Below are 24,260 nucleotides of genomic sequence, written 5' to 3'. Positions count from 1 at the left end.
TATAACAACTTCCTTTGGCTCACTAAATCATAAATTGGATAGTCGTTCCAAAAAAAGTGAATGCCACAGACACAAAGGTTTTCTAGTGGCACAACAAAAATACAAACAAAAATCAAACAAAAACCAAGGACAATAACACCCAGTGTCAATCAATCATCAAACACTGATTAAACACCCTAAGTATGAAAGGCATTAAGAACAATAGAGTCAATACAACCTCTACAAAGCCCTCTCTGACTTCTTGATGTTCCTCAAACATTACATTTCATCTCCTCACCCTACATTTTCACTGGTTTTCCCCCTACCCGCACTTCTCTCCCTGTCACTTTCCAGCTCTTGTTTCCCTGGTTTTCTGTAGAACTAAGTGCAAATTCCTCTTTTGCACCAGAAGCATTTCCTAGGTTTTAGCTACTATACCCTTAGTTTACACCCTGGTGTATAGAGAGGCCTTAATAAATAATTGCTAAATAACTTTCTAGAGAGAGAAGGGCCCTATTCGCATTTGTGACATTATTCTTTCTCTCTATACTTTGCATTTTTACTTGGTCCCCTTATCAGCTACCTCCTCAGGGAACCTCAGGGATTTAACCATCAGCTCTATCTAAATGACACTCACGTATGTATTCATATATTTTTGTGGATCAGGGATGTGCAGTGAAGGGAGACAGCGAAGGCAGAGCTGTGCCTTAGCACAGATTGTGCAATCCCTAACAAACTGGTTGAGAATATTCAATAAGCATGGACCTGTGCTAATTCTATTAAGTTCAAACAGAGAAAATTTTGATTCTGATACTGTTCGTGTCTTCCCATGTCACTGGTGTATACATGTATAAAAATTATAACTAACATTTATAGAGCTTCTACTATGGACAAGTCACTGCACTAAGGATTTTATAATTATAATCTAAAAAATCCTGGGATGCTATTATTATTCATATTTTATAGATGAGGAAACTATTTTTAAATATATATGTATATACACATACTCATATATACACACACACACAAACACACTTTTGTAACATTCCTAACTGAGGCAATTCCCCAGTTTATATTTGATAGTTGGGTCCTCAAAGAGGAAGCTATTACCCTAGGTTCTAGGAGTAACCCTATGGATGGTTCCAGTAGTATACTTCTAATTGACAATCAGTCAATTAGCTTTTAGCAAAAGTCATTGACTTACATGATATATTGAGAAAAGTAGTTGCAAAAATATTCCCATTACATTCCTGGGAAACTCTCATAAACACAGAAAACATATATATGGGCTGAGTAGGTTCACATTTAGAGTAAGGTATATATGTAGTATATACAAAGAACAAAGGGTTAACACACAATTCCTGGAATTCCAAGGTTTGGAATTTCTCTCTTCACAGAATACTTTGGGGAACAGCATTCTGCCAATAGGCTGCTCAGCTGGACTCCCAAGGTTTTGATCCACAAGCACTCCTCTCTACCAAAGGGGTACATGATCCCTGTAGTTACTTCCCCCCCCCTTGGGTAACAGTTTCTGATATATAGGATATGAGGAGGGGAAGAGAAATCTGCCTTTACCAGATGCTCTTGATCCCTGATTCCTCATCTTAAACAAGAATTGCTAACATTCAGCAGATGTCTAAAGTCCCAATGGCATGACTAGCTTTTTTCCTTGGTCAATTATTTACTTGCTTCTTGCCAAAAAAAACAGTTTTCATTTGATAAGGGGATCACAACTATAGGTATAGACACATCTTGTTTACACATGAAAATCTCATCATGTATAATAACTTCATTCTGCAATGTTACCAACCTATTTGGGGGGAAGGGAGGAAGAAAGGAAGAGATCAGAAACCCACCTCCTTTACATGTACACATTATCTATCCAAATAAAATATAAACTCCTAATTAGAGGGATAGTTTCATCTTTGTCTTTGTAGTCACAGAAGATACTTAACTAATGCATTTTGATTGATTAATTGATTAGAAATTAAAATGTCAATAATGGCTGACTACTAGTCTTTCACAATGAAGCAATCATTTACCCAATAAACCAATATTGACTTTACTTTAAGCTATTTATTTTAAACCAGCCTAGACCTGGTTTCAAACTAAGGAATGCATTGCATTCAATTCATATGCAAAATTTTAGATGGAGATTCCAGTCATCAGAAATAGTCAAGAGTTATAGCTTTCCCAAGATCTTTTTGAGAATTCAAAGTGTAGGGGCGGCTAGGTGGCGCAGTGGATAAAGCACTGGCCCTGGAGTCAGGAGTACTTGGGTTCAAATCCGGTCTCAGACACTTAATAATTACCTAGCTGTGTTGCCTTGGGCAAGCCACTTAACCCCATTGCCTTGCAAAAAAATAAATAAAATTAAAAAAGAAAAATAAAAGAAAATTCAAAGTGTAGAGAATTCCAATATATCTAATTCATAGAGGAATGGATTGAGTTCTATTTTAAAAGAAACTTTAGTAAGATAGTTTCTCATGTGACAGATTGAAGGTTGAAGTTAGTTAACAGTCCTGGCAAGAAAGTTTACACCTGAAAAGTTCTAATAAAAAGAATATAGCTCTCCTCGGTGCTTTGAAAATGTATTGAAGTCCCCAGATATGATGTATTTCAGAGAGTGAGGGGAAGAGATGGAAAATCTGGAAGGAACTCAAATAACTCAGAGACTAAGGGCAAAGTTCATCTTCTTGTGTCTCTAGTCTTTCTTTTCTGTATTCTCTTTTCTCACTCTGTGTCAGATGCCCTGGATCCTCATGTTCTTTTTTAGAGGATCATAGATTTATAGCTAGAAGGGACGTTAGAGATAATGTAGTCCAAAAATAAGACATAGTCTCAGATGTCAACGAGTTCTAGATATAATAAAGGAAAGTCAATCTAAAAAGTAACTAAGGTTTAATGGGTCATGACTCCTAGGTGTACTTAAATAGAGGTTAAGATTGCTGTGTTTATTGTTCTAGAAGAGGATCAATGATATCTACAGGATGATGTCTTGACTTGCAAGTTAATAGGATTTAAGTGAGGCAGAGCTGAGTAAAGTTATCAGCCTCACTCTGTTCTCCAGATTTAAAGGCATCCAATGGCAAGACATGAGCCAGGACAATTGGCAATGGATCAAGAACTTTTTGACTTTTTGTTTTGCCAGGCAATGGGGTTAAATGACTTGTAGAAGTTTACACAGCTAGGTAAGTATTAAGAGTCTGATGTTGGATTTGAACTCAGGTCCTCCTGATGCCACTGTGACCACCTAGCTGCCTCATTGTTTGACTTTTTACTCTCTGTCTTTCCTAAGGTCTCCATTTGTTTGAGGCAACACCTATTCAGTACTTAAAAGGTTAGGTAAAAACTGAGGCAAAAAGATGACCTAATTTACCTTCACAAAAGAATCAATCTGGGAAGGCAGTTATGAGATTTTTAGTTATTCACTTAATATACAAAAAAGGAATGTTTTGTGTAAGAGGTTCCTTCTCAATCTCCTTCAAACCCTTACATATACTGTTGGTGCCATGCGAAGTCCACTCAGAGATGGCATGCTGAAATTTTGTTCTCAAACCAAAGGGAAAGAAGCAGTTGTTACCCTAAATTAACAATGCTGAGATTAGAATAGTAAGCACATTTTGTGAGTATTTTACATAGATCACTATCCTGCTAACTGTGATATCTAGTTTTCACAGAATATTGAGACATCTTCAAAAGCTTATTCTAACAAAAACTTGAGGTCTTTATTTTTTAAGTCCTGATTTATCAAAGAATCTTTTAACTTTTCTAAAACTTGGGAGTCCTTTAGAATTCAGAGTTTTTTCTCTTGCTCAGAGCAAAACCTTGCTGCAAAGCTTTGTGGAATCAGACCCCTACCTGATTTAATGATGACATAGTCAAGAAAAAACTTAGAACAGCAAATTATCACATTTTAACCAAACACACATTTTATTCATATAAACCTTCTTGAATTGAACTCATTTTTTCTTGAAATGAACACGAATGCAAAGTATTGAAATTCAAAGTGTATATATTTAAAAATCAAGAAATTACAGCAGCACTAATTTATGGAAATGTCTGTTGTCTCATTAAAGGTTCCAGAAGTATTAGAAAAGAATAGGCTTACCAGTGCAACTGAAGAGCTGACAAAAATAAAGGGGGCTGATCAAGCTTTACACATTTTGTGCTGCTGTAATTCTTTTAAAGCTCCATAGCAGGACTATTGATTAAAGAAAGCAACTCTGGAGTGAAAAGCTTTTTGCTCAGGAACAAATGCCTTTGTTCGCCAAACTCAACATATGCATTATTAATAGAGTTCCATAACTATGCAGAGTCCTTTGGAGTACACTAAGCAACAACCAGGTAACAACATCTTCATCCCAGGAGGACTTACAGTAAAGTGGCACATTGGGGACTCATAAAACAAAATACTCTGATATTATATAAAAGAATAAGGGGAAAAATAAAAAAGGGGTGCTGTCTTCTGTGAATTTAAACAAGACCCAGGTTGTTTTGAGAGGATTGTTAAAAAAGAGATGGGGACTAGTGGTGACAACTAATTTCCAAGGAACTATCTTTCTTTTCTGTGACATCTGAAATAAGTTTCCCTGAGGTCTTCAGATCATGACTCGTACCTTCCTCCAATGCTTAACTATTTCAGCAACACCATTTTTTTTGAATCAGTCAGAAGTATCCCAGAGCTCTAGGTAGGAAAGGGAGCACATATAACACATTTCTCTATACATGTATAATTTTAGACTTAAATTATTCACCTACCTCAAACCAGATACTTACTTCCTATGAAATCAGACATATAATGGAACATATTCAATTCAATTCATTTGATTTGGCAATTGAGATCAATGCTAACTTTGTAGAGAGTAGTTTCAGTTGAATAGTATAGTCAGAAACAAGGTTGGAAAGGACTGAAAGGTGAATGAGTGGCAAAAATGGAGGCAATGAGTGTAGTTAATGCGTTTCTTTGTTTTAAATAGAACTTTGACTAATGAAGAAGAGATATTTAAAAGTATGTTGTTTGGAAATGTTAATGGGATTTAGTAATGATTTTTTTCAGGATAGAGAAAATATGGTCATATTGGTAGATAACCAGTAGACAAGGATGTAATAAAAAGGGAAGATGGTTGGCTGAATGGGCAAAAAGTGAGGAGGAGTAAGAACAATTGGTTGGCCTCTTCATCAAAGACTAAAGAGCTGGTTAAATGAAGAGAAAAGAAGGAGCTTACAATATGGGCCTCCTGTTTTCTCAATATAGACACATGGCAGACCCCGTAACAGCAAGCTAAATTGTCAGTTATCTGTTGGACCATCAATCATTCACTGAGCCAGGGACTTACTGGGCATGCTCATAAACTAAATCTATTTCCCTTCTTGTTGGCTGAGCTTTCTTTATCAGTTACTCTCTTCTGATATGAGACCTCTGACCTGGAAGGTTTTTCTGAGTATGGCACAGAAATAGTGATTTAATGTGCTCAATCACTCAGAAGACTATTGGGCTTGTATGTCCTAGGAATATGTGTTCCCAAAGTCTATTTCTAAATTTCCTTAAATAAAGTAGCATATCTCTTAACTTTTGATTCCTTGAACTCCCAACCAGAAATTTCCCAGGGGGGAAACATGAATTTGGATTGTATAGGAATGCACCACAATTTTGTATATGGTATTTAATTATGGGATTTCTATAACTGAGACCACCTGTGCATTCAGTCAAAAAAAATGCTATAAACAGAATAGTTATATGGTGTATGTAATTTCCCAAAAATTCCACTATACATACACGTATACATAAACATACATGCATGCACATGTACCCACACAAGGATGTTCATGAGACTGTTAAAGGTGAAAATAGTTTTAAGCTACATCTAAGAGGAATCAGGGAAGAGACAAATATTACCCAGAGAGAAATTCCTTCAGGTAAATGAATGTTCTATGGAGGGAGTGGGTGGGGGAGAAAAGAAAAAAAGAGAAAAAAAGAAAGCAACATAACTTAATAATAATAACATAATAAAAGAAAGCTATATAATAACTTATGTACTTAAAAGTAATAGAAAATTACACATAGTAAGTTTGCAGTTTTATGTATAATTATCTTTCTCTTTTTTTTAGGTTTTTGCAAGGCAATGGGGTTAAGTGGCTTGCCCAAGGTCATACACTTAGGTAATTATTGTCTGAGGTTGCATTTGAACTCAGGTATTCCTGACTCCAGGGCTGGTGCTCTATCCACTGTGCCACCTAGCCACACCTATAATTATCTTCTTTTAAATTTTACTTTATTACAGAAATATTTGTTTTATTTCATAAGTTCAAAATAAAATAAATAAATATATAAAATTTCTCAATTTTTCTGATTATCCAAATCAGAAGTCTGCAGGAGATTTAGTTTTTCAAACTCAGTCCCATAATAACAACTAACTTCATCAAAGATAAAAGAAATAGAAATATAGATAAGAAAGAATTCTGACTATAAAAATGTGTGTTTATATGTACATATGAATATATACTTATATATCTTATATATATATACCTATATCTAATATGTGTATCTATATATAAATATTTGAACATGAATCTTAAAGATAGTTTAAAAGATATCTGCTTAAATTGATTCATCTTTGTACCTTCTAGAGGGACAAAATAGTTGCCATCGTTGCTACAAATCCAAAAAAGAATAAAGGGAATTACAATAAAGCTTTCATTTGTCTGAAAAAAGGAAGCAAGCATTGGAGAAAGTCCTCAAAATCACTCTCATCAACAGGAACAAAGGCAAATCATATCAGCACTGACAATCTTAGCTGTCCTAAGCCTCAGACTGAGTGTTTCTACCTCTCAATAGGTTCCGAAGTCAGGTCAGGTAGAAATCCTAGCATGTCTTCAACCTCTGCCCATTCCTCAAATTTTAGAAAGTTGCATACATCCCTACTTTTCTTGCAGTGGTGAACTTTTCAGTCTTCTTATCTGCTTCTTGTTCCTTTAGGTCTTTTCTGTTTCAAGATTAGAGCAAAACTTTCCACTGTGTGTGAAAGGGGGAAAATTATTTCTGAAGTCCTAAGAGTCTATCTCTTACATTACCATTTTCTTATAAAGAGCTGTGGCTAAGGCTGTGCTAAATCATGAAAGGTTTAAACATGTTGGTCCGATTTGAGGATCAGATAAAGGAACCTCAGAATTCTTTATTTTGCTTTAGATTTTTGCAAGGCAAATGGGGTTAAGTGGATTGCCCAAGGCCACACAGCTAGGTAATCACTAATTTTCTGAGGTCCAATTTGAACTCAGGTACTCCTGACTCCAGAGCTGGTGCTCTGTCCACTGCACCACCTAGCTGCCCCCAATCTCAGAATTCTTAATCATAAAAGTGATGGTGAGATCAAGTCTGTGTATATACAGTGATGGAGGAGTGTATTAGACAGTGAGAAACTGGAACAATTGTTACAGGAAGTGGAACTGATTAGGGAAGAGACAGATGCCCCCATTGCAGTAAGGGTCAAGATGAAATCAGAGAACATAAATTAGTAGTAGAACCAGTTGTCAGGGTTTTGTGACTTTATCCAGTTCTGTTGTGAGCATCATTTAATTGAGATGGCAATAGGACAATAGAGCATTCAAAAATAATTTTCAGTATTGTATCAACCTAGATAACAACTGAGCTGGGATTGTGATGAGAGAAATGTAAAGCCAAAACAAGAGTAATAACCTAACAGAATAGCTAGAAATGGACAGAGGGTAAGTCAAACAAGTTGAAGAAACAAGGCATAAAGAAAGAAAGAATGATAGGACATTATGATCAGGAAAAAGGAATTTCAGAGTTCTTGATTCCAGAAGCGATAGTGAGATTAAGTGTATTTGAGATGAAGTGGAGGAAAAGGTCATAGGAACAGAGTAGACTGAGGACCAGGGAGGGAATTTTTATCATCTATATATGATGGAGTCTTCTAGTATAAGTGCAAGAGTTGAGGTAGAGAAAAAAGACAAGCACAGATTTCCCTGAGAAATAAAAGGGGAAGAATGAGCAAGTCATACAATTAACAAAATGAATAGAATCCATCTCTCCTATTTCCTAATACCCCCTTCCTCCCCCTTTCTTCTTCTTAATCTCAGTCTTCTTGTTCTTAATCTTCTTCCTCTTTTCCTTTTTTTTTCTTGTTCTTTTCTTTTTTCTTCTTCTTCTGCTGCTTCTCCTCCTCTTCCTCTTCTTCTTGCTGTTTTGTCTGGAAGTCTTGACTGTAAGTTCTTTGAGGGCTAGGGCCATAATTTATTTATCTTTGTAAAACTGCCAGTTTCCCCAATCTACTTGAAATAATTTTGCAACCATTGTAAAATTTATTCTTTCTGAATGTTTCATCATTTTTTAAATAAAGAATATTAAAGAGTTGGACAGATTAGCTTTCTCAATGGTTTCTTTCAGTTCTAAATCTGGGATTTTATGATCCTATTTCATTTCTCCCCATCCCCACCCCCTGCTCCTAGACACAAATGCAAAAATACCCACAGAAAGGTATTTTGTACACTATAGGTACTCAAGAAATGTTTAATACACTGAATATGTTTTAAATTATTTCCTTTGCCTCTTTATTTGCCTTCAATATTCATTAAAAAAAACAACTAATCCTCAGCACACTCTCAAGAAAGAGACCACATATGGAAAAATTTGACATCAGATTCAATGCCTCAAGCAGATTTTTAGGAAGTATTGCTTTGTCTCAAGGAGCTGTTTTAAGAGTAAATCAAAGTGTTCTGCAAGAGACACACAAAGATACCTCAATGGGATTTTCCTCACATAAGAACAGAGTAAAGTTGCTCTAGTTTGTATATAATAAGGATAAGAAATCTGTACATTGAACTGAAAGAAGAAAAGAGTTCATCTCTCCCATTAAGACCAAGGTATTGATTCCTTCTTTTTCAAGTGTACTTTTTTGTATGTGTTCCAGCCTCATGGAATATTGCTGTCAGCAGTTCAAATTTTGCTTTGAGATCTTTATAAAAGCCTTAGCATTACTGCAATTAAACGTTTTCTAAAATAAAATTTCAATTTCCAGATACTTAGAAAAATTAGAAAATCACTTTTATTCTGGCAACTGATTTTCAAGTTTGGGACTGGGGACCTGGATGAAATAAGACTTACAATCAATACTCCCATGAAACACTTTTCTCTCTGTCAGATTTTATTTTTTCCTGTTTTCCAGACATACTGAAAATAAACTTTGACACTAATCTCAAAGAAGAGAGAGTCTGATTTTGCTACATTTCGGTTTTTCATCTTTTAAGCCAATTTACATGAACAAGCATTTAATAGATACCTACCATGTCAGCTAGATGGCACAGTGGATAGATAGAGCCCCAGACTTGGAGTCAGGAAGACCTGAGTTCAAATTCAGCTTCACACTTTCTAACTGTGGAACTCTGGTCATGTTACTTAAACAAACAGTCTGAAAATGGGGTAATAGCACCTACCTACCAGGGATATTGTGAGAATTAAGTTAGCTATATCACATTAAATGAGGTAAATAATTTTTAAATTGTTTAGCACACACTATAAATGTTAGATATTGTCATTAATAATTATAATTAGTTACTTTGTGTTAGACATCATGCTAAGAACTGGGGATACAAAGAAAGATATAAACACTCCTTTCCAACAAGAAGCTCACAGTCTAATAGGGAAGACAACATGAAAAAAGCTACGCATGAAGTTTTTTTTTAGAGTTTTAATTAGACATAAAGTAAGAAGAAAGGCATATTAAAAAGGGACTGGGGAAGGTGTACAGAAGAGGTGATTTTAGCTGAGATTTAAAGGAAATTAGGAAGCAGAGAGAAGAATTCTTGATCATTTCCTCTATATATACATACATACAAATTTAATGTGTCTATGTGTGTGTGTGTGTGTGTGTGTGTGTGTGTGTGTGTGTGTGTACAGATAGAAAGAGAGGAGAGGAAGGAAGGAGAAGGAAAGGCAAAGGGAAGGAAGGATAGAGAAATGGAGGGAGGGAGGAAGAAATCAAGAACTACAAGGTCAGTTTAATCACCTTCTACATAAAGCCTTTCTTAATTGTCCAGTTGATAGTGCCTTCCCTAACAAAATTATTTTGTATTTATTTTGTATATATATTTTATGTGTATATGTATGCGACACAGTATACACTTAAGATTTTTATGCCCTTGATTACCTGATATAATATATATGCATATATACATTTTGAATATATACATACATGCATAGGCATTAGGAATTATTATTATTATTATTAATATTAGTAGTAGTATAGTAGTAGTAATAATAGTAGTAGTAGTAGTAGTAGTAGTAGTAGTAGTAGTAGTAGTAGTAGTAGTAGTAGTCTGTAATTCCCATTATTCTAATCAGGTGATGGCTCTATTCCCTGAGACTTCTAATACACTCAGTAAATTTAAGCAATGTTAATTGAACAATAAGGCATATTAAATATTTGACAACTTGGCTCTCAAACAAAATGTATGCAGACCCCTTTAAATTTAATCTAGATTATCAACACTTTCTTCAATATAAAGGAACAATAAAACAATAAAGTATGAATTATAGAAATTTGTCCATATTTGAAATCTAAATGCTCAGGGTGAAAATTTATCAAATTTTGCTAGATGGCTATAACTGACTCCAACATAGCTTTGTATGCGTGTATATTCATGAATGTATGCATATACAGATCTATATATACTTATATAGGACAAACAGATGTCACAGTGAATAGAAGGCTTTGATGGTTGGTTTTAGAAACATGAGGAATTAAGTCTGATTTCTGGTGGCCATATATATACATATATATGTATACACACACACACACACACACACACACACACATATATATATATATATATATACATATATATATATATATATATATAAATATACAGTTGACCATATATAAATCTTTAACCTTATTAGTGCCTCAAGTAATTTTTTAGGTCTACTGAATACATAAATTGCTAATCTTTTTTCCTGTGTAAGGAATTTCTACAACAGGAATTGCTCACATCAATGATATGCAATGTTCATAGCAAATATTTGATAATCTGTTGCACATGTTTATGTCTATACATAGTCCTAGAAATATTTGGACATATTAAAAGAAAATAGTAGTATATAAGAATGGCAACAGTAATATAAAGTTTAAGAAAAGTACCTTTTAGGGGAAGAGGGAACAGTAATAAGGTAAATGGTTCCATTAGAGCAGCAGTTGTTGCTGTAGCAAGGAAGATGAAAATGGAAAACCCAAGGAGCATTGCCCTAGTATTTGAGCTAAAATAATGATGAAGAGATTCATAAACAGTAGAATTTCAGTTTCATGGGAAAATAACCCAATTCTAGTTCCAATATGTGACATATGAAATGTGTAATATTAGCATTGCATTGAAAACACACTTTTTTCCCGCCTTTCACATTTTTCTACTTCTCAGTCTCACTAATTACATGCTTTTATCACCAATGAAAAACTGAAGACAAAGGTAAAAAGCTGCTTTTAGGCTTTCTTGTGGTAGTCCAACTTTCAAGCTAAAGGACATCATCTGATTTGGGTGTCACTGTGGCTAATGCATTTCCCTTCTCTGACTAAATAGAATCATAGTTTGTACATGATAGTATCAGCACCATATCCCATTTCTAAATGTTGGCTGGCATTTATTTCAGGTTATGCCCCAGGATTCTTATTTTATATCAATTTATATTGTCAACCAAGATGACAATGTGAGGGAACTGTCAACTTTAGAAAGGATGTCAAATTGTAAGGTCATAGGAATATAACTACTTCCAAATGAAATTGGCAAAGACTATGCTTTTCATACACCTTATAAGCATATATCTTAAAATACAACAAAATGAGACACAATAACCACAACTCTGGGAGGTCTGCCTGACTGTGTCTTGGCTGAATCAATAGCACTCAACTCTACTTATCCTAAAATCAGGTAATATATGTGTTTGTGAATATGTAGTTTAAACTAAATAATTCATGAGCATCATGAAAAATTAGCTTCTACAGGTTTAGAAGTCACATGGGCTTCAATACATGATCCAGAGTCTGTCACCTTTAACCCTGAATTCTAAGGGTGATAGTCACCTTAAAGTGAAGAATAAAACAGCGAAAAATGATATGGGGGGGCATATGTGTTTTTTGTCAACCTCAATAAAAGAAATTATGTATAAAGTAACCTAGAAATAGAAAATGAAGACAGGAAGGTTTTGGTCACTGTGTTCATCATTAGACCTGGATTTCATTTTTGACTGACCATTATTAAGAACATGGAGAGCAGTTTTTTATTCTGAATTTGAAAAGTGAAATTTTTAAAATTTGTAAAGGGGACATTGTTTTGTTATGTCTTGCCTTGCCCTATATTTGCCTTCCAAAGGATAATAACAGTTAAGGTTCTACAGGAAGAAATGAGTTTAGTTATAAAAATAATGAAAAAGGGTAGATGGATCATGTCCCTGATATTATATGTAAGAAACATTTTACTTTAAATTTGGTATTTTGAAATTCACACATATTTGATTTTTCCAGGATCAAGATTAAAAAGATGTTACAATATAAAGACATATTGGAGTATTCCATTTGGAATAATGGAGTAGAAATCCAAGTAAGACTTATTACTACCTGAAGAATCCAGAGCAAGTCAGTTAAACTTTTTGGGACCTCATTTTCTTCAATTTTAAATTGATGATTTTAGATTAGATGTTATCTAAGGTCTCTGCTAAATTCTCTAATCCCATGAGAACTGATTAGTCAGAGACACTAGCTAACTCTATACTTTCTACCTGCAGTACTGCATGGTTTGATCTCCACAAAACATAATCCCTCACTCATGATGATATTTCATCACCATGCCCTTAACTCTGTTTTGGATATTCAACACCTCCAAAAATCCCTCAGCCTCCCCTCTCCTCTGGTTGTACTACTCAGGATTAGAGCACTACTCTCCTTCCAAAGCTTGAAATTTGCCTTTATTGGTGCTGGAACTTTACAAATTACTCTCGATTTTCTATCTTTGTTTCCTTTGAACACCACAAAACATGATATTCCCCAGTGTTGCCACCCCACCACCACTTTTCTAGCTTCCTTTTGTATCTTTCCCTATTAGATTATAAATTCTTTGAGGGGAAAAGACTTTCTTTTTTCTTTTTTAATTTGTATCCCCCTATTGCACAGTGCCTAATATATAGAAGATATTTAATACAAATTTACTGAATAGAATTGAAATTAGTTCTCTGTATTAAGTGAAGAATGATGGAGGGAAAACTAGTTGCTGATTTATTGTTCACCAGTTTCAGTTGTGTCCAACTCTTTGTATCCCCCATTTGGAGTTTTCTTGGCTGGGATGCTAGAGTAGTTTGCCATTTCCTTCTCCAGTTCATTTTACAGATGAGAACCTGAGGCAGACAGGGTCAAGTGACTTGCCCTACTCACCGCTAATAAGAGGTTGGATTTGAAGTCATGGAGAGGAATAGTCCTAACTTCAGGTCAGTGCTCTATCCACCATGCCACCTAGATGCCCCATACCACTGAGTCACAACCAATAAAATATATCTGATCACTATTTATAATGGTATATACCTATAATCACAGCTAGGAAGGTACAAGTGGATCTCTTTTGTACAGGAGTTTTGAGGTGAGTGGACTATAACTATCAAGTTTCTTCACTATGGTCAGCAATAATATTCTGAGCTCTGGCAGAGAATACCCCAGTTTGCCTAAGGAAGAGTGAACCGACCCAGGTCAAAAACAGAGGTTAAAATTTCTAAGGTAATTGGTAATTATATCTGGCCATAAATAATGACTCTTGAATCTCTAGTGTGGGAAAGATAGGGAAACCTGTCTTTAAAAAATATAGTACAGCATAGAACAATGCAACACAACACAATACAACACTACGTGGCCATCTAGAATAATTCCTTCCCTGCTACTGCAACTTATAACTTTAAGTTGTCACAAAGAATGTGCCATACCTAGAACATGAATGCAGAAGTTCCCCTCCCAGGTTGCAGGCCTCTTTTTCTTGTAGTTCGGGGCATTCCTGGCCACCTCCTATGGCAATCTGTTTTATACTCCGGCTCCTGCTCCTAAATCCTGGGGAAAGATCCCCTGATTGACAGGTCTTGGAGCAGTGACTCCAAGATGACCAATCTGTAGTTTCACAGTCTTTTGGCATGATGCAGGACTGAAAGGTCAAAGGAAAGCTTTCTTGCATACAAAGGCTGTAAAAACATAAAAAGGAAACAGGAATAGATATATTGATGAAGTCTTGGGTTATGTCAAAATTCAACTTCTATTCAAAGATGCTATTTCAGTAAGTCACACTTGAAAACATTTCAACAGAAACACCACTGTAACGTACTCTGTTATAACATATGTCCTACCCTTTGTACAAAGGAGTAAAACTGGAGTAGTAGTATGCTGGCAAATGTTTAATAACTGGTCCTTTTGAGGGAAAATATGTATCAATAAAACACTTTTAAGCATTTTATATCATATACATATATATATATATGCATATATATATACATATATATATATATATAGGTTTTTACAAGGCAGATGCAGTTAAGTGGCTTGCCCAAGGCCACACAGCTAGGTAATTATCAAGTGTCTGAGACCAGATTTGAATCCAGGTACTCCTGACTCCAGGGCCGGTGCTTTATCCACTGTCCCACCTAGCCACCCCCCATTTTATATATTTTTAACAAAGTCTCAATTACATTTTTAAGTCTAGAAAAATAACAAAGCAATAAATTACGCTCTGATTTGCAACTTTTACTGATTTCTGAGATAAAAATGTTCACATTGAAAATTTAACAATCCACTCTCACAAGCAGGTTTGAGCTGACTCCAGCATCACACTGCCTGGGATATATGACACAAGTGTCAGATTACTGTGTGGAACACATTAGAGTGAAATTGTAATGTCCATTGTATTATTAGAGCTTATATTTCTCATAAATCTAGAACACTTATTGAATGACTAAAGGTTTAATTTTCCTCCACAATAGTGATGGTTTCCAAGAATAAAACCCATGGTCCAATACAACAAAACATGTGCCAAAGTCCTTTAAAAACAACCCAGCTTCTTCAAATAAACCAGTAATTTATTACCACTGCTAGTACAATAAACTGTTCAGTGCATCTTGCCATCTTCTTTGATGGGATCAGAAAACACTCCAGGCAGAATTTCTTTTAAAAATCTCTTATATACTGAGAAGCTTTCATTAACCCCTCCATGCTAGTTGGAACAACCTTTTGATTTGGAACACAATGGAAAAAGTTCCTGAAAGCAAGATGCTCAACTCTGACTTTCTTAAAAAAAATGATAAAATCTATTTGTCAGTTCAGGTTCTGAAAAAAAGCAAACCTTTTATAAGTAGTCATTCTTCAAAACTAACCTACTTCCTTTCTTAGAAAAGCACATTTATCCCCAGGTTCCAGGTACAATTTTTGTCATTCTTGACACTAAAAAAAAAAAAGTTGTTGTTACTGTTTTCTCTTTCTGCTTCTTGTTACTCCTCATATTTTATTTTATCCCAGCTCTTCCAATTGTATCAACAATTAGAATAATAGCAATCATTTTTCTGATATTAAAAAAATAGCACTTTGTATTTATCAACTGTATTGTTGACTTGTGTGAAATAATATGGTCTTGAATAGTAACGATATAAGCACTAAGCCCTCTTCTGCTGGTCAGGGACATAGTTTCAATTTTTTATTTCCAGTTCCTCAAACTAATGAAAAGATTTGAGATCTAGATAGCTGGGTGGCACAGTACACATAATTCTAAACTTAAAGTCACAGATCTGAATTTGAATACAGCTTTCAGACACTTATCTACTACTATATGAACCTAAACAAGTCACTTCTGTCTGCCTCAGTTTCCTTATATGTAAAGTAAGGATACTAAATAGCACTTACCAGGTCAAATGAGATAGTGCCTGGCACTTAGTAAGCTTGGATTTTTCCTGGCAGGATACTAGAGTAGTTTGTCTTATCCAGTTCATTTTGCAAATAAGGAAACTCATCTGCAAATCGAGTGAAGTGGCTTATACATAGTGACAAAGCTGATAACAGGGTAAAGTGACTTATCCAAGGTTACAGAGCTAGTAAGTGTCCAAGGCAGGATATGAACTTAGGTCTTCCTGACTCCCAGTTGCACTCTGTCCACTTTGCCACCTAGCTGCTCTCATGTTTTAGATATTGATTTAAAATGATCAACTTAATATTACTTAAATCCTCAGAAATAGAGATCAGATCCTTAATTAATGTTGAATGTTCTTTCAAAGAGAAAATACCCACTGCTCATTTCTAAATGGAAGAAAAAGAGATGCTTAAGTTAATAATGACTACTTAGTATTTATGGAGCACTTTGTAATTTGCAAATTATTTGACAAACATTCATCTGTAAATGAAGTCTTGGGGGTTATAAATTGCCCAGCTACTTATTCCACCAGAAATACAACTATACCTTCATACTTAATAATAAAACAAAATTTGTATTACTAAAGTGGAAAGATAATTGTCACACTCCACTGTTTTGCTTTTATTGAGATATTCAGCTTTGACTGAAAGTACATTTTCTGAAGGGAAACATACGGTTAAGATGCCTTCCTACAGAATTTTTATTTTGGTCAATTACAGATTCTCAAATTTTAAAGAGTCTTTACAGGTCATCCAACTTTCAGAGGAAGGCCTCCATTGATAGAGAAGCTATATTTACTGATTTAGGACATTCCACATTTGGCCCCTTATGGCTATTAATGAAACTTTTCCTTATATTCATCCCAAATCTGTCTTTCTATAGCTTCCATGTCATTAATCCTACTTATACCCAATAAACAAAGGACACACAAGGACTTTTAGGGGAAGAGGAGTATAAGAGTTTATCCATTAACCAAGAAACCATCTTATTCTTTTTTTCTCAAATATTGCTTGAATACATTTTGCAATTTCATACTGTGGGGGGGGAGTATTGTCCCCTTAAAATCAAAGATCAGAATATGCAATTTGTGGATAATAAAGAACATCTACTAAATTAGGAGCCAAACATAGGAAAAGACATTAATCTTTGGTAAAGTGGTTCAAATGTTAACCTCAGAATCAAGATTCAAGTCCTCCCTCACCTTATTTTTTAGTTATATGATCTATGGTTAAATTCTTTATTCCCTTATTTTTCATCAGTATAATCAGAATGATCTTCCTTGCATATTGCCCATATTGGTAAGGTTTTTTAAGAAGCAAAAAAAAAAAAAAAGAATCCCAGGTACAGTATTTTTCTTTTTTTGAAAATTTAAATATTTTTATTTATTTGTTTTTACAACAACATGCAACGCAAGTTTTCACCAAGCATTTTTTGGTAAGGTTTTGAGTTTTACATTTTTCTCCCTTCCTCCCTTCCCTTCGCCCCTCCAGTTGACAGAAAGCAATCTAATATAGGTTCTATATGTGCAATTATGCTAAACATAGATTCATATTAATCATGTTATAAGAGAAGAATCAAATCCAAACAAAAGAAAAATACATTGGAGAGAAAAAAATGACAAAATATATGACAATATTTTAAAAAATTGAGCTTTGGTGAGCATTTAAAACAGTTCCATTACAAGTCTTTTAGAATTATCTTTTAATTGTGCTGCTGAAATGAACAAGTTCATCATGGTTGATCATCATTCAATGTTGTTGTTATTTTGTATAATGTTCTTCTGGTTCTGCTCATTTCACTCAGGATCAGTTCATGTAAGCCTTGCCAGCATTTTCTGAAGTCCCATCCCCCATGATTTTATTTTTAGGTTTTTGCAAGGCAAATGGGGTTAAGTGGCTTGCCCAAGGCCACACAGCTAGGTAATTATTAAGTGTTTGAGACTGGATTTGAACCCAGGTACTCCTGACTCCAGGGCTGGTGCTCTATCCACTGTGCCACCTAGCAGCCCCCATGATTTCTTATAGAACAATAATGTTCTATCACATTAATATCTAGGTACATATTTTCAACTTGTAAATCATATTGGTGCAACAATGATGAAAGATAAGAGAGTTTTGTATTATATACACTTCTAAATAGGAGGGCATCAAAAATTATTTGAGGATTTAGGGGGTTGATTTCTGGTTTAATAATACCAGCACCATCACTCTATAACACTCTTCTCCTATCTCTCTCCTCCCTCTATTCACCCTTCCCACACACACCTATCCACAAAAATAAAGAAGAGAAAAAAGAGAGGGAACATCAGAAATTGAAAGAGCAAATCGTGTCACAATAAGAAAGTCAACAATAGAAGTTTAGTGACAGCATAAAAACTACCAGCATATGGATAATAAAAGAAAGCTATCCTACATTTCTAAAATTTATTGTACTGTTAAAACCTTAGGGGGTTCTATCTTCAAACTGAAACACCGAAAATTTTGGTTATTCATTCAAGCCTAAAGAAAAATGAAATAATAGCCAAAGTTTGAAATTGTGAAAGAGAATTAATTCAGTTCAGTTCAAACATTTATTCAGTGTCCAGGATTAAGTACATGAAGATAGGAAGTTTATAAGACATGTCCCCTACTCTTAGACAGCTTCTGCTAGGAAGAACAGTGAAGTGAATAGAATGCTAGGCTTGAAGTCATAAAAAATCTCAGACATTTATTGTCTATGTAAATTTACTAGATGTGTGAGACTGATCAAGTCACTTAACCTCTATCAGTCTCAGTTTTCTCATTTATAGAGATAACTTGTGTCCAGCAATTTGCAAATCTTAAGGTACCATATAAATATTATCTATTATTATACAGAGTTTAATTAAACTTATGCATGCACACTTACATAAATATATATATGTATGTGTATGTATAAGTTTTTTAATTTATTCATTTATTGATTTTTGCAAGATAGTGGGGTTAAGTGATTTGCCCGAGGTCACACAGTTATGTAACTATTAAGTGTCTGAGGTAGGATTTGAATTCAGGTCCTCCTGGATCCAGGTCTAGTGTTCTATCCTCTGTGCCACCTAACCGCCCCACTGTGCCACCCAACTGCCCCTGCACATTTCTTTAAATCCTATACTAAATGGTCTGGGAGCTATTTATATATAGGATTTATCAAGACAATAAAAAGAATTACTAAGGACTTCTGTTTTTATGGAACTATTTCAGTAAAAATATGTTGAACATTCTTCTAATTAGTCAAATGCAAAGAATAAATGATTGACATTAGCCAAGCCTGAACTGATTAAAAAGCTGAATGGAGTACAAACTATAGATTTTTCCCCCCTCCCACAATTTTTTATTTAAGACATCTTTTAGGATCAGTGAACTAATGTTATCATATAAATAAAAAAGTCAAAATGAATGCTTGAATGTTTTGTAAAACCATCGACTGTTATATACATCTAGACAGAAACAGAGGTATTGACACATATACCTTCAGAGACAGAAAGATGTATGAGGCAGTTCCTCATACAATTGGGAAATACCCAGATGTCATGAAGACAGTTCCTAAAGTGCATTTTTAGGGGAATTTTGAAGTCTTTTTATTCCAATATGTGTACATATATACTCACAAATATGTATGTCTGCATGTTTACATGTACACGCATATGTGGATGTGTGTGTATACATTTATTTATTACAGAAAATCATGCTGACCTAAATGGGGACCTCAGAGGTTAGACATGCCAAACAACAACTAGTTGAAGGAAATGGGGTTATTTAATTAGATGAAAAGAGTACATCATAGCTGCATTGTGTTTGAAAGACTGTCATGTAAAAGAGGGATTAATTTGTTGCTTGATCCCAGGGAGCAAGACTGAGAGTAAGGTGTGGACATTATGGAGAACATGAATCTAGCTCAATAAAAGAATCCATTTTCAACAAATTAAAACTATCTAGAATGATAAAATGAGCTGGAGAAATGGCAAATCACTCTAGTATCTTTGCCAAGAAAACTCCAAATGGGTCACAGAAGAGCTGGACACAACTGAAAACCAATTAAGCAACAACTAAAGAATGTAAATTGACTGACTTGTAAATCACTGCAGACCTTAAGCAGAATCTAAATAGCCTTTCATGATGATGTAGAAAAGGGTTCTTATTCAGGTATGTATTTACCAGTATCACCATTGGACCTTTCCATCAAATCTGAAATAATGACCCATAATTCTATCCCTATTTAAAGCATGAATTTTAGTGTTTACTGTAAAGGGATACTGTAGGAATTCATCTAACACTATATTTTTATTAATGTGGTCTAGGGATATCCCCAGATGTCATGATTTATATTCTGTTAATGAACCTAACTTTGTGTAGTCCTGCCTCACTTTTAAATCCAGTTCAGAGGGGTGGAGCCAAGATGGCGACAAGAAGGGATCAAGTCTTAGGAGCTCTCTGATAAAATTCATCAGCTAAGGACTCTAACTAAACTTTCAAGAGACAGAACCCACAAAGGGACCCAGTGAGGCAGTTCTCCTACTCAAGGTAACCTGGAAAAGAGCAGAAAGGCTCTGCTCCCCGGGGTCGGAGGGGCGGCCTGCCAGAGGGGTAGCCCAGAAGAGCGAAAAAACTTCAACCTCCCGGAGGCAGCCCCAGGGCGCTGGGAGTCTCAGCTTACAGCAGTGGGGGAGTCTCCTGAGCTGCACCCCGAGGACCACCGGGCACAAAGTGGGGTAACAGCTGGGGACCTCTGCCAGAGCAAGCATGTGGAGCCCAGCCCTCAGGGCACACAGGAAGCAGCTTGGTCTTTCCCCAGCCCTGATGCAGGAAACAGAAGCAGGCAGAGCCCAGTAAGCAGGAGACTCCAGGGCATGAGCCCATTGAGCTGAAGGAGGGGAGTGAAGAGAAACTGCAGAGCTCTGTCCTCTGCCTCTGGAACAGGACTCTGGGGCTCTGACCACATTCAGGTCCTGATAGCAGTCTAGGCCCCCCCATAGAACAGCAGACCCCCCCCACCTCTGCCCTGTGGCAGAGGGAGGTGCTAATGGTCATTCACAGACCAGGAGGGAGGACAGAGCCTCACACACTGAGACCCTTGTGGGAGTGTCCCAAAAGCTCAGGAAGCACCCCCAAACCAGGCCCAGGCTGGGAAAATGAGCAAGCAAAGAAACAAAAGGAAGACTATTGAGAAATATTTTGCTCATGAGCCCAAGAAGGATCAAAATACTCAGTCTGAAGATGAGGAAGCACAAGCTCCTGCATCTAAAGACTCCAAGAAAAACAGAAATTGGGCTCAGGCTATGATAAAGCTCAAAAAAGACTTTGAAAATCAAATGAGGGAGTTGGAAGAAAAACTGGGAAAAGAAAGGAGAGAGATGCAGGAAAAACATGAAAATGAAGTCAGCAGCTTAGTCAAGGAAATCCAAAAAAATGCTGAAGAAAATAGCATGCTAAAAACCAGCTTAGGTCAAATGGATAAAACAGTTCAAAAAGTTATTGAGGAGAAGAATGCTTTAAAAAGCAAAATTGGCCAGATGAAAAAAGAGATAAGAAAACTCTCTGAGGAGAACAAATCCTTCAGACAAAGAATAGAATTCAGGGAGATTGATGAATTTACCAGAAATCAAGAATCAATACTTCAAAACCAAAATAAAATGAAAAATTAGAAGAAAATGTGAAATATCTCATTGAAAAAACAGCTGATATGGAAAACAGACTTAGGAAAGATAATTTAAAAATTATTGGAATACCTGAAATTCATGATCAGGAAAAGAGCCTTGACACCATTTTCAAAGAATTACTACAGGAAAATTACCCTGATATTCTAGAAGCAGAGGGCAAAATAGAAATGGAGAGAATCCACCGCTCCCCCAGAGGAAGAGATCCCAAAAAACCAACCCCTAGGAATATTATAGCCAAGTTCTAGAACTCCCAAGTCAAAGAGAAAATATTACAAGCAGCCAGAAGGACACAGTTCAAATATCATGGAGCTGCAGTCAGGATCACACAGGACTTAGCAGCAACTACACTGGAAGCTCATAGGGCTTGGAATACAATATACCAGAAGGCAAAAGAACTTAGAATGCAGCCAAGAATGAACTACCCAGCAAGGCTGAATATCCTCTTCCAGGGAAAAAGATGGACTTTCAATGAACCAGGGGAATTGCAAATGTTCCTTTTGGAATGGCCAGAGCTGAACGAAGGTTTGATCTTCAGATGCAGGACTCAGGTGAAGCATGGAGAATGGAGGAGCGGGGGAAATATGAGGGACTTAATGAGGATGAACTGCATGTATTCTTGCATAGAAAAATGACACTGACAATGCTCATATGAACCTTCTCAGTTAATAGAGCAGGTAGAGAGAGCTTTTATAGTTGAAGCACAGGAGAAAGCTGAATTCGAAGATAAAATATGGTGTAAAAATAGAGTCAATAGAATAAAAGGGAAATGGAATGGGAGAAAGAAAAAGGAGAGGGGGAATAGTCCAAGATATTTCACGTAAAATTTTTTTTATTACAATGAGCTATTGCAATGATATGGAAGTGGGGAAGCAAGGGGAAATGAGGGAACCTTTGCTCTCATCAGAGATGGCTAGGAGAGGAAACAGCATATATACTCAATGGGGTATAGACATCTGGAGTAAGAAGGAGGGGGGAGCAGGGGGAAGGGGTGGGGATGTGAATAAAGGAGGAGAGGATGGACCACTGGGGGGAGAGTGGCCAGATATAACACATTTTCTTTCTTACTTCTTGCAAGGGGGCTGGGATTGGAAGGCCTGCCCAGGACCACAGGGCCAGGTGGATTCTGGGCCTAAGGGGTTATATGGGGGCTCAGGGCTTCTTGGCCCCAGGACCAGGGATCTGTCTGCTGTGCCACTCAGTGACTCTACAGCAGAGGCAGAGTGAAAGGAGAGAGAAAATAGAGTACATGGTAGTGGAGAAATAAGAAAGGAGGGAGTTGCGATCAGCAATGGCAAAGGTGGAAAAATATGGAAATAACTTTTGTGATGGACTTATCATAAAGAATGAGATGCACCCATGACAGAGTTGTTGGTATTGGAACAAAGACTCAAGCACATTTTTTCTTATTATTATTTGGGGGAGGGTGCAGGGCAAGTGGGGCTGGATGGCCTGCTTGGGGCCACATAGCGGGTGATCTTTGGGTGTCTGGGGCCGGATTTGGACCCAGGTGCTCCTGGCTCAAGGGCCAATGCTCTGTCCACCACCCAGCCACCCCTACTATTATTACTATTTTATTTTATTTTGGGTCTTTTTTTTTCCTTTCTTTTTTTTGTTTTTTTCAGGGCAGTGGGGATCGGGTGGCTTGCATGTCACATGGCTGGGTGATTGTTGGGTTTACAAGGCTGGATATGGACTCAGGTGCTCATGGCTCCAGGGCTGGTGTTTTGTCCATTGTGTCACCTGGCCATACCTACAATTATTACTATTTTTTTAATTTTAATTTTTTTCTCTCCCCTTTACATTTTTTGCCCAAGCAAGTATATCTATATTCATGGGGGAGGAGGGGTATTTTGTTTACTTGTAAACAAGAATATTTTATTAACGTAAGAAAAAATTTGTACAAAATGAGAATAAAAAATAAATTTAAAAAAAATAAAAAATAAATCCAGTTCACTTGCAAGTCATGTCATCATCTTTCTGATGTCATAGTCCTCTTTGATAATGCAGGACAAACAACAATAACTATAATCATAGTGCCTATTTTTGAATTTCAAATCTCATGGTTGATGTTTGTTGGGTTTTTAGTTCACAAGAACTCTAACTCTTGGTCTAACTACATTTTATACTTTAAGCAACAGGTCATTTTCTTTTTCTTTTTTTTAATTTTAGTGCAATGGGGTTAAGTGACTTGCCCAAGGTCACACAGCTAGGCAATTATTAAGTGTCTGAGGCCAGATTTGAAGTCAGGTACTCCTGACTCCAGGGCCGGTGCTCTATCCACTGTGCCACCTAGCCACCCCAACAGATCATTTTCTTCAAGAAATTGATCATTTTTACAAAGGAATTCTAGCTGGGATAAAATTAACTGATGTTAGGTCTCTTATCCTTATTACCTTCCCATATTAGAACATTTTACCAGTAATTTTTACCTGATAATTTTGCATGATGCAAATGTATATTTAATTGGTTCATTTGCAGAAATTTCCAAAATCAAAAAATATTAATTAAATTCAACAATGATTAAAACAGAAATTAAAATAAGACAACCAATATGAATTTATTTTTTAACAAATGAATTTTGAATTAGGCGTACCATCATATGTAATCTAGGTAATATCTCTATTCTTGAATAGTCAATGAAATTGAACTCTGAACAAATATACTTGTGATTTTCCAATTC

At 35.9% G+C, this 24,260-nt stretch overlaps 1 protein-coding gene across 1 annotated transcript in view; it reads right to left on the bottom strand.

Annotated features, from left to right (window-relative positions):
• Positions 1-24,260, bottom strand: part of THSD7B (thrombospondin type 1 domain containing 7B) — a 1,134,773-nt gene that overhangs the window by 731,447 nt on the left and 379,066 nt on the right. Inside the window, exon 4 of the mRNA XM_074215070.1 lies at positions 13,952-14,200. Within this exon, the coding sequence (XP_074071171.1) occupies positions 13,952-14,200 (249 nt within the window). The remainder of the gene's footprint in view (positions 1-13,951; positions 14,201-24,260) is intronic.

This window comes from Macrotis lagotis, chromosome 1 (assembly GCF_037893015.1).
Source record: "Macrotis lagotis isolate mMagLag1 chromosome 1, bilby.v1.9.chrom.fasta, whole genome shotgun sequence".
Taxonomy (NCBI): Eukaryota; Metazoa; Chordata; class Mammalia; order Peramelemorphia; family Peramelidae; genus Macrotis; species Macrotis lagotis.
Note: the sequence above shows the minus strand (reverse complement) of the source record. Positions and strands in the feature narration are given on the sequence as shown.